This window comes from Canis lupus, chromosome 10, assembly GCF_048164855.1.
Source record: "Canis lupus baileyi chromosome 10, mCanLup2.hap1, whole genome shotgun sequence".
NCBI classification, from domain to species: Eukaryota; Metazoa; Chordata; class Mammalia; order Carnivora; family Canidae; genus Canis; species Canis lupus.
The window spans coordinates 3,318,157-3,330,163 of NC_132847.1; the positions used below are offsets into that span (position 1 = coordinate 3,318,157).

Here is a 12,007-nt window from a genome sequence, read left to right on the forward strand (position 1 = left end):
GTTCCTATCTTGGATATGCACTGTCTTGCTTTCTCTTGGGTCATTCATGTTGGAGGAAGCAGCCTGTGGTAGGTGAGTGCTCTGGAGTGTGGCAGTAACCCTTGGTCCTGTAGCCCAGGAGGAGCTGAGTCCTGCCAGCAGCCACATAAGGAAGCATGGGAGCTGGTCCTCCCCAGGGGAGCCTTCAGATGAGACCACAGCTCCAGCCTCGGCTTGCCAGCAATCTTGGGAGAGCCCTTGATCCCGAGTACCCAGCTAAGTTGCTTTTGGATTCCTGACCCACAGAAATTGTGAGATAATAAATGTTTGAAGGTTTTCAGACCATAAACAGGTTTGGAATAACCTGTTATATAGTGACATAACAAACAGATCCTCAGCAGGCTGACCTCGGGCCTGGGTGAGCCAGGTGGTCATGTGAGGACGCGGAATTGACCCTTCTATAGTCTGGGCCCTGCTCTCTTTCTGGGTTGGCTTCTTCCTCAGGTGAGGTCTATTCCCGTGGTGGCAGGGGCGGGGGAAACTCGTACCAGCAGCTCCTGACTCAGGGTCTCACATACCTTGGCCCACTTTGGTTATGTGTTCAGTCTGAGCCATCACAGTACTAGGAAGATGTGGTACTGGGATTAGCCAGGCCTGAACTCTCCCACCACTGAGCCTGGGGTTGAACCCAGATGAACAGAGGGGATGTTTGACTGGAGGGGGACTGGGCTGCTATTGTCAGACAAGTATAGGCAAATGTAACTTAAGCCCACCAGGGCCTTGGAGGGAATCGGACTGGAATTACCCCAACGTGTGGAACCCTAGGACCCTGAGGGCAGACCAGCCCATCATGAGGACTAACCTCCTGACCTATGGGCTGGAAGACATAGCCATAGAGGAAACAGAGCCTCTTCCATTGGAGGTGGCCTGGCAAGACTGCTGAACTACTCTGTCGGCTTTGTGAGTGGTATGCTCACACTCCAGTGGGGCCTCTGTGGGCATCCTAGATGAAGTGCTCATTAGCAGGCTTGTAACTTCCCTCTGATTTGAACTCGGGCTGGCAATCTTAAACTCAAACTAAAAGCACAGGCCCCAAATTCTAGCACTAAAGCATATCTGCCCATGAGAGTCTTTTCCTTCTCCTTCCACACAGAACTCTTTCCCTAGAAGGGAGATTCTCTCACCTGATTCCTTCTTCAGAGCTGGGACCTCTCAAGTTTTTCTAGAGGCAAGCTACTGTCTGGCAGGGGCTCAGGCTGACCTGCAGGCATCTGGCTTAGATGAGACACAGATGCAACACTCTCTCTGCCCCTCCTGTGTCAGTCAGGGTGGGCAAGGCTATGCTTTGGGCTTACAACAGATATTTATTTCCTGCTCCTGTTCTGTGTTCAGTGTCACTGTCACTTATGGCCTGGTTGACAGAGCAGCCACCATCTCAACATTGCTGGTTTCCATGCCAGCAAGGAGAGATCTCTGCAGGGTCTCATGTGAGCAGTTAAATACTCCGATCAGAAAGAGGCACAAGTCACTTTTGCTCAGACCTCACAGGCCAGAGATAGTCACACTCTCTTCCCAGTCATGATTGGGGCAGTAATGCACCTCCCTTCCCCTGCTACAGCTTCTTATGGGCTGTCCATCTTTGTGCCTGTGTCCAGCAGATTCTGGTCCCCACATCTCTCATTCCACTCTGTGACTTCCTTCATTAGGACTCACTAGATCTCGTTATGTCAAGCTCTCTTATCTACCAGGTGCTCTGTGCTTGGGACTTGGGAACTAGTGCACCATCTTGTAAGTCATTGACTTGGATCATGCATGAGAACCCTGGCAGTGACTAGTCCTCCCTGGCCATGAGTTATTCTTCCTTCTTCTGGAACAGCCTGGCTTACCAACAATACCCTTATCTACTCTTTGCTACTTATATTCAGGAAAAAGAATATGTGGCTATGCTTGATGGGTGTATTAATGCCAGGACAGAAACAGAACTTCCTGCATACATGTCTACTAAGGAATGAATATCTCTACTTTATGGACAGATGGATCCTTAAAGAGAAGCACATGCTCAGGACTCTGTGTAGAGAGAACTATTCAGTGGTGGGAGTTTGTCGTGAGAGGAGTGTATACACTGCCTGGTATGAGGACAGCAAAGAGGAAAGGAAAGCACACCCTATTTAGGAGCCTTGCTTTGGGGAAAATATGGTGTATGTTTTGTTTGGGGAGGCAGTTTAGGATAGGGGTTGAATATAGATCTTCAGGTTTCCTAGCTGACTAGGATTTCCTAGCTTGACTAAAGGCAAGTTACTTGACCTCTCTGAGCCTCAGTTTCCTGCTTGTCAGGGTGGTTGTGAGGACTGAATGAGAACTTCTATCTGCTGCAGTTTTTTCCCTCCATTGTGTTTGTGTTGTTTTCTGTAATTCCTTCAAACAGGGGGAAACATAAGGCTCCCTTTCCCTTGTTGGGCTTGCACATTACATTGAGAGTTCCATCTCTCCTGCCCTGGATCCTGCCAGAACTGTGAGCTCTTCAACATGAGGTCCACATTGCATTTGCCTCCTGTCCAAGGCCAGCATAGAGTAAGAGCCTGATAGACTGCAGGAACCCTGGAAGCAGCCTAAGTGGGATGGACTGTGTGAGGCCTCAGATGACCTCAGAGCTTGCTACCACATCTTACCTGAAAAGTGTGCAGTGGGTGTGGAAACCCAGGCAGGCGTGTATGACTGGGGAGCCTTTCATCTGCTCAGAAGAGTGGAGCCAAGTGAGAGATGGGTCCCCAGGGGGACTGAACTCAACGCTACCTGGACCAAGCCCCCAGTAGAGGGGGTCTGTGCACTACAGCTGGCTCATCCCCATCCGGTCCTCCAAATGCTAATCCCTCACTTCTGTGTCTCCCCCCTCCTGCAGTCCATGAGCCTCATTGAGATTGGGAATCCCTCTCAGAGCCTGGAGAATGTCTGCCGCTGGGCTTACCTCCAACAGAAGCCGGACACAGGTCATGATGAGTACCACGATCACGCCATCTTCCTCACACGGCAGGACTTCGGGCCTTCGGGCATGCAAGGTGAGCCTCACTTCTGCAGGGGCACAGAAAGGAGGAAGGCTGGGCATGAACCACTGGCCCTGGTGAGGGCCTCTGGCAGCCTTAATCTAGGCTGGGAAGGGTGTCAGGGCAGAGAGAGGCTATGGCCATCTTAGCCAGTAAGGGGCTGTGTAAGTGCTGGTGATCTCCTGACTCATTGAAAACCACCAGGGCCTCTACCATTTCCCCCAGGAAACTGCATCCCTCAGGGGGAGAGTAAAAAAAATCAAAGGTGGTGAAATGAGTAGAGCCTGGGGCTGGCAGCCTAGAGACCAGACAAGATCCAAGGCAGGGTTATTTGCTTCCCCCCATTTTTAAAAAACAAACTTGAATAATTTCTCTACATTTAGAAGTTAAGGCTTTCACTTAAAAATTCAAACTATATAAAACTGACAGATCTAAAAGAAAAAAATTGACAATGCCTGCAAGTATAATTGAAGATTTTAACACATTCTTAAGTAACTGATAAAACAACGGGTAAGAACATAGTTAAGGTTAAAGAAGACTTGAATGAAGAAACAAACTCACCAAACAACTGAGGAATACGTACTTTTGATGAGTGCAACATTAAACCATACCAAAGCAGACTATGTGAGGCCATCAGCAAATCTCAACAAAATACAGAAGATCGAAACCGCACAGAATATGTGTGGCCACACTTATTGTAGATCACACTGGAAAAGAAGGGTAACTAGAAAAACTATGAATGCTTGAAAATTAGACAACATGCTCATCAGTAATCTGTGGTTCAAAAAAGTAATGGTAGAAATTAAGAATATATTTTTAAACCAAATGATGACACTATGACATATCAAAACTCGTGGATGTAACTAACAATGATTAAACTGATATTTGTTAACCTTATTTCATTAGAAGAAAGGGCTGAAGAGTCAATCATAGAAATGCCTATCTCAAGAAATTCAAAAAAGAACAGTTAACTAAACTCAACAATAATAGAAGGAAAGAAATTATAAGTGTAAGAAATGGAAAACATTTGTAAAGAAAATCAATAAGACCAAAATTTGGTTGTTTGAAAAGCATGAATTAGAACTGGAATGCCTCCAGCCATGCTAGTTTAAAAAAGAAAGGAGGAAAATACAGATTTACTAAGATGAGAAGTGTAAAATAGACATCATTACAAATGTTACTTTAAAGAGGTACTAAGATAATGAGAAGGTATTTTGAACATCATGATGTTGATAAATTTGTTAATTTAGATGCAAGGTACAAATTCTTTGACAAAACATAAAATCTGAGAAAAAAAAGGAAAATCTGAGTAGTCTCATATCAATAACAATACTGAATTTATGATTAAAAGCCTTCCTTCAGAGTAAATTCCAGGGCTTGATAGCTTCAGCAGAGAATTTTTCCTAATTTTTAAGGAAGAGTAATATCAATCATACCCAAATCTCACAGAATGAAAAAAGAAGGAACATTATTTCCAACGGATTTTATGCGGCCTGCTAATATTAATACAAAATCTGAGATGGACATTACAAAACAAACATATCTCTCCCGTGAGTATATATACAAAATCCCAAGCAAAATACTAGCAAATCAAATCCAGTGCTATATATAAAAAGCACTATATGACAGTGAATTTGGGCTTATCCTAGGAATGCAAGGCTTAACATACGAAAATCAATCATTGTAATTCACCAAGTTAATAGAACAAAGGAGAAAAGCTTATAGAATCATCTCAATTGATTCAGAAAAAGTATTTGACAAAAATCAATATCCATTTATGATCAAATGTCTTATTGACTAGGAATAGAAAAAAATGTTCTAAATGTTGTAAAGGATACTTACCAGAAAAAAAGCTCTAGCAAACATCATATATAAAGGTGAAATGTTGAAAGTATTTCCTTTAGACCTGAGAATGGGTCAAGAATACTTGTATCACCACATCTGTTCAACATTATAGTGCAGGTCCCAGCCAGTGAAATAAGGCAAAATAAATAAATAAATAAAAATATAAGGGTCAGAAAGAAAGAAATCAAATTCTCATTTGAAGATAATATGCTTGTGTATGTAGAAAACCCAAAAGAATCTACAAGTAAATTATTAGCATTATTGAGTAATTTTCTGGATATAATGTCAACATAAAAATCAATTGAATTTCTGTATTCTAACAGCAAAAAAAATAAAATTTAAAAACTAGTACCACTTAGAATAATAAAAGAATAAAAAATAGCAAACATCTAGGAATACGTTTAACAAAAGGTATCCAAGATCTGGACCTGAAAACTACAAAGCATGCGTACAGAAGTTATAAAAGATGAAATCATTGAAGGAGTATGCTATGCTAATGGATAGAGAAACTCACTATTGAAAGAAATCAATTTTCTCCAAACGGACCTGCAAGAGAACACAAGTGCACTCTAGAGCAGTTTAGATCCAGCAGAATAGTTGGAGGATACCGACAAGTTGATTCTAATGTTCATCTGGAAATGCAGTGGGCCCAGTGCTCCCAAAAATACAGGAAGTAAAGAGTATATTTTGATGCAAGGGTTGACAAATGTACCATTAGAACAGAACACAGAGTCCAGACTTGAACTTACCCATGGGTAGACGCTTGATTTATTGTGAAGTGGACAGGAAAGACGGTCTCTTTAACAAATGGTATCAGGTCAGGCAAATATCCCAACTGGGGGAAAATTCCCTTCCTTTTTTTAACTTAATTTTTTTTCATTGAGATATAGTTGACATATATCATTATCTTAGTGTTAGGTGTAAAACATAATGATAGGATATATGTACATGTTGTGAAATGATTGCCACCATAGTCTAGTTAATATCCACCACAATACATTGTGTCAAGATTTTTTCTTGTGGGGATCCCTGGGTGGCGCAGCGGTTTGGCGCCTGCCTTTGGCCCAGGGCGCGATCCTGGAGACCCGGGATCGAATCCCACGTCGGGCTCCCGGTGCAGGGAGCCTGCTTTTCCCTCTGCCTGTGTCTCTGCCTCTCTCTCTCTGTGTGACTATCATAAATAAATAAAAATTAAAAAAAAAAAAGATTTTTTCTTGTGATGAGAACTTTTAAGTTCTACTCTCCTAGCAACTTTCAAATACACAAGATAGTTACCGTGACTGTTGTTTCCATGCTGTACATTATATCCTCAGATCTGATCTTATAACCAGAGGTTCATACCTTTTGACTCCCTTCACTCATTTTGCCCACCCCTCACCCTCTGCCTCTGTAGCTATGAGTTTGGCATTTTTTTTTTTTTTTTTAGATTCCGCATATACATGAGATCACAGGGTAGTTGTTTTCTGCCTGACTTCTTTCAATTGGCATAATGCTCTCAAGGTCATTCCACGTTGTTGTGAATGGCAGCATTTCCTTTTTATGGCTGAATGATATTCCAGTGTGTGCATACACCACATCTTCTTCCATATCCGTTCATCCACTGATGGGCACTTGGGTTCTTTCCATGTCTCAGCTATTGTAAGAATGCCGCAGTGAACATGGGGCTGTAGATAGCTTTTTGAGTTAGTATTTATGTTTCCTTCAGATAAATACCCAGAAGTAGAATTGCTGGATCACAGGTAGTTCTATTTTTAAATTTTTCAAGGAACCTCCATACGGTTTTCCACAGTGGCTGCACCAAGTTACATTCCCACCAACAGTGCACGAGGCTTCCCTCTCCTCCTCATACTTGCCATTCTAACAGGGGTGGAGTGATACCTCATTGTGGTTTTGTCTTGCATTTCCCTGATGATGAGTAATGTTGAGCATCTTTTCATGTACCTGTTGGCCATCTGGACATCTTTGGAAAAATGTTTATTTAGGTCCTCTGCCCACTGTTTAATTGAGTTGCTTGTTTTTGCTATTAGTTGTTTGAGGTCCTTATATATTTTGGATATTAACTCCTTATCAGATATACAATTTACAAATACTTTCTCCTATTTTGAGAGAGGATGTCGTGGTTAGAGGCAGCAAGAAGGGCCTTCTGTGGTGCTGATACAGTTGTATTTCTTGACTGCGGAGGTGGTTACACAGGTGTGATCCCTTTGTGATGATTCACTTGTTGTATCTTATGACTTGTGAATTTTTATGGATGTATATCAGACTTCAAAAGAAACAGCTTTTAAAAACTATATAAAAATATATTCAGAAGAGTGGACCCATTTTACCCCATTCCCATTTTCTACAGATACTCATTTTTATTAGTTTCTGATTGATTGTTCTAGTGATTCTTTTATAAAAATAAGTATATTTAGGGGCACCTGGGTGGCTCAGTTGGTTAAGCATCTGCCTTTGGCTCAGGTGATCATCCCAGGGTCCTGGGATCGAGTCCCACATCAGGCTCCCTGCTCTGTGGGGAGCCTGCTTCTCCCTCTTCCTTTGCCTGCTGCTCCCCCTGCTTGTGCTCTCTCCCTCTCTTTCTCTCTCAAATAAATAAATAAAATCATTTAAAAATACATTTATATAATGTACATGCTCATTACATCCACCACTTTACTGGCCATGAACTTTTATACTTACTGCCCTGCATCTTGCTCTACTCTTTTAACCTTTAGCTTCTTTCTGCTGACCACTTGCTCATATTTGCATAACTAGGGAGACTTCCTGAGTGACCCTGATCAGAGCCCAAATCAGTTTATATTAACAAAACATCTCTCTGGCACTGCAGCTGTCCTCTTTGCCACATAGATTGGCACCACAGTAGGATTCAGTTGGGAACACAGAATGTAATTCCAGATCCTGCTGAGCCCAGAGTAAGGCTCCTACTTAGAGTTGGTGCCTCTTCATTTTGAGGGGCTGCTAGCATCCTGCAAGCCTTACAGCAGTGAGCTAGGTGACAGAGTGCCCTTTTGGTGCTTTTGTCCAGGTGACAGCCCTTTTGGGGAGCAAAACTGTTCCATAGGGAGAGAAACCACCATAAGTTCTCTAGAGAGTGACCTCATCCTTGTTTCAGCTAAGGATGGCCAGACATTTTTTTTTAAGCTTATACCATGAAAAAGACCAAGATGCAAAACAAAATTGGAGAACTGACTCTAGAGGAGGTAGAGATGATTTAGAGACTGGGGGAGAACTTTTAAAAAAAGTAATCATTCCCAGAATGTTTGAGGAAATACATCCATAAACCCAGCACAGGTTGCTAGGAATAATTGGAGAACAGCAAAGAATTTTTATGAAACTAAAGATATAATGGATAAAATAGAAAATTCAGAAACTGAAATAAAAAGTCAAGGAAGGGATACCTGAGTGGCCCAGTTGGTTAAGTGTCCAACTCTTGATTTCAGCTTAGGTCATGATCTCAGGGTTGTGAGATTGAGCCCTGCTTCCGACTCTGCACTCAGCACAGAGTCTGCTTAAGATTCTCCCTCTCCCTCTCCTTTTGCTCCTCCCCTGCTTGTGTATGCTCTCTCGTTCACTGTCTAAATAAATAAATAAATAAATAAATCCTTAAAAAAAAGTCAAAGACATCCAAAAAAATTAAAATAGAAGAACAAAGACATAGAGGCTCAACCCAAGAGGTACAATATTTATCTAAAAGGATTTCCAGAAAGAAAGAACAACAACAAAATAAAATAAGTAGGAAGGGTATAAAGAAAAATATAAAGACACTTTTGCAAACCTTCAGATTGTAAAGACCCATGTAATATGCTAGGTAGTGTGAATATGTACATGCAGGCTTTGCATACAGTGAACAAAGAGATCTCAAAGTTTGACTCTAGGACACTGATTCCACAGCAATCATCTTAAAATCTGCAGAGCAAAAAATACTTTAAGATACAGATTTTCTTGTTTATTATAAGGGAGAAAAGACAGTGGTTCAATTACCATGCTTTTACAGACAAATCCAGCACCCACACACCCTGGGTCACCAGGCCCCCTGTCCCTTCTTCTCTCTTCTTCCCTTTGAACAAATTGCCTTGGGATCTCCCCATGGGATCTGTGAGAAGTGAGGCTAGGTCAGGGTTCCTAGGGCAGAGGCTCCTTGCTTGGTGGGTCTCTAGGTGATATCTTAGCAGAGACCCCCTTCTGCACACACAGCTCTGTACGCACTTCTTTATCTTGTCCGGGAGCAAGTGGCTAGGCTCTTTTCTCTGGTTTTCCTCAGTGTTGGGTGCAGTCTCAGTCACATGCCCCTTTCCAGCCTACCCCTCCTCATTGATGGGAATGCTATCCTCTGTCTTCCTTGGAGACACCCAAAGAACAACCCCACTCCGTGATCAGATTCAGCCCCCAGGGGGATCAGCTGTCCCATAGGACAGCCACCTGCAGGCCTTCTCACCCCCCTGCTTGGGCTGTACTAGTACATTCCTCAGTCCTCCCCTTGGTCCCTATGTGTGTCTCTATTTCCTGACTACTTTGGGCCACATAATGTAACTGGGTCGGCAAAATGCACTGTGTCTTCTCACTATTACCTGTGAATTCAGTGGTTCTTCTAAGCCACTTGAGTGGGGATGGGGCTGGGCTGGCTAAGGGCAGGGGGGGTCCTTGGGCATCTTATGTCAAAGGGATGTGGCCTGCTGCAGCCACCCCTGCCCACTCCCACTCCCCACCCTCTGCCTCTGGGAGTACCTTGCGTATGTCCAGCTCCTTTCCCTCAGACCCCTGGAAGAGGGGAATCCTTCAGAAGGAATGTGGCTCAGAATCTCCTCAGCCAGAGTGCAGATTCACTGGCTGAGAGGAATGAGGGCCTCGTTGTCTGCAGCTAGTCTACTCTTCAGTCCTCTTGGCCCATCCTGGCTACATGACAGCCGGGCAGAGTGGCATGCCGGCTCTTGTCCCTGGGCTCTGCCCTTGAGCAGCTTCCTGGCCACTCTCACTGCTCCCTGTGTTTGCTATGGAAGCGGGTCTAGCTAGGGTTTCGTAGGACCCAGAGAAGCCACGGAGGACCCAGAGAAGACCCTCTAGAGGGGGAATGGGCTCAGGGACCAGGGTTCCTATGGGCAGTAGGAGGAGGTATAGAAGGGAGGTGTTGCTTGGGGGCCAGAAGGACACTCAGCAAAGTGGGAGGTGGGAGGTGGCATGAAAGAGAACAGCAGGCAGGAAGCTGCCAAGGTGGCAGGGAGTTCTAGCAGTTGAGACCTATGCCTGAGAAACTGATCCTGGCTGCAGGGTGGACATTGACAGTCAGGGCTGAGGCCTGCCGCCGGGGGTGTATGTCACCTGAGCTGTGCCAGTTGGTTTGGCTCATTTGTTCTGGGGATGGTAGGAGGCAATGGGGCCAGGGCCTAGCCATTCAGTCATGGCTCTGGGCCCAGGAGCTAGAGCCGCACTTTGCCTCCTCCCAGGCTATGCTCCTGTCACTGGAATGTGCCACCCTGTCCGCAGCTGCACTCTGAACCACGAGGATGGCTTCTCCTCAGCATTCGTGGTGGCCCATGAGACTGGCCATGTGTAAGTGGCTTCACTTGTTGCATGGGGAAGATCATGGCTTGGTGGGGAAATGCCCTGTATGAGGAGCACTTGGGATGTGAAGTCCTGACCCCAGCACTGCACAGAGCAGGCCTGAGGTCCAGGTTCTACTGAGGCAACAAATCAAAAGACCAGTTGGGTGTTGGTGGCCTTCTAGGCATTATGCCATTCAAGCCCCTGGGTGTGGGGCCTCCTTACCCCATTTACACATGAATAACTGGGGTTTTGAGGGAGTCTGGCCCAGAATTAAAGAGCTGGAGGTGGGGAAGCCACAACTCCATCCAGGTATGTAGCCCCCAAGCACCCCCTGAATTTGGGGAAACCGCAGGGCCGCTGGATCTGTGCAGGGACGTGAGTACATGCTGCTGAATGTGTGGAGGTTCTCGGGCCTCTGCCGTGTGCTCCCACACTGCCCTGGCTTTCAGGACCCAGCTGGTGGAAAGCCTGGCTCAGGGCAGACCAGAGAAAGGAAAGGCACGGGGAGCCGCTGGGGAGGCTGGGGTGGCCCCCTGGCTGCCTGGCAGTGCAGCCCTCCCAGGGGAGGGTCCAGTGAGGCTGCCTTGCCCCCGGCCCCTTCCCGCGCAGGCTGGGCATGGAGCACGACGGGCAGGGCAACCGCTGTGGCGACGAGGTGCGGCTGGGCAGCATCATGGCGCCCCTGGTGCAGGCGGCCTTCCATCGCTTCCACTGGTCCCGCTGCAGCCAGCAGGAGCTGAGCCGCTACCTGCAGTGAGTACCGTCCTGTGTCCGCAGGACCACCCTATAGCCTGGGCCCTGGGCTCAGCTCTGGGGCGCAGGTGCCCCCGATGTGCCTGGGCCCCACCCGAACTCAGGTTCAGTCCTCCAGCCTAAGGTGTGGGGAAGGGAAGGGAGAGCCAGGAGGTTAGTGTTTGTGGCAGGCGAGGTCCCATGGTTAGGGGGCCCGGCCTTGGATGGAAAGTGGGCACCCTTAATGCAGCAGCACCCTTAATGGGGTCCCTGGGTGGCTCCCATCAAGGAAGAGAGAGGCAACAGGGCTGAGGGCTGGAGTGTGCAATGGGCCTCGTCCCATGGCTCGAGAAGGGCCTAGAGCTGCCTCAGGGGCTGTATGCTCCCCCTGAAGGCTGCTTGCAGCACCCACGTGTCCCCTCACAGCTCCTATGACTGCCTGCGGGATGACCCGTTTGCCCACGACTGGCCGGCGCTGCCCCAGCTCCCCGGGCTGCACTACTCCATGAACGAGCAGTGCCGCTTTGACTTCGGCCTGGGCTACATGATGTGCACGGCGGTGAGTGTCAGAACGCCTCTGGGGACCCCTGCCCTGTCTGGCGAGCTTCTTAGGAGGTGGCTGGGGTTGGCATGGCTCTTGAGGGCAGGACGGAGCAGGCTCTCCCTCTGTACCCGCTGCCTCTCACTGGCTCCGGCCCCCAGTGCCTACCTGGCCAGTCCAGATGGGGTCCTAGTAATAAGGGGCTGTGACTGGGAGGTCACCAAGGGGTGGGGGGAGGGCTGCTGGTGAGGCCCCTGTGCTGCCTGCAGAGGTGGGGAGGCCTTCCCCAAGGAAGAAGTGAGTGTAAAGGCTGAGTGAAGGAGAGGAC

The 12,007-nt window shown here is 46.6% G+C and overlaps 1 protein-coding gene across 1 annotated transcript in view; it reads left to right on the forward strand.

Annotated features, from left to right (window-relative positions):
- The window catches only part of ADAMTS2 (ADAM metallopeptidase with thrombospondin type 1 motif 2), a 224,684-nt gene that overhangs the window by 166,057 nt on the left and 46,620 nt on the right, over positions 1-12,007 (forward strand). Inside the window, exons 6-9 of the mRNA XM_072840552.1 lie at positions 2,879-3,035; positions 10,307-10,412; positions 11,016-11,159; positions 11,565-11,697. Of these exons, the coding sequence (XP_072696653.1) occupies positions 2,879-3,035; positions 10,307-10,412; positions 11,016-11,159; positions 11,565-11,697 (540 nt within the window). The remainder of the gene's footprint in view (positions 1-2,878; positions 3,036-10,306; positions 10,413-11,015; positions 11,160-11,564; positions 11,698-12,007) is intronic.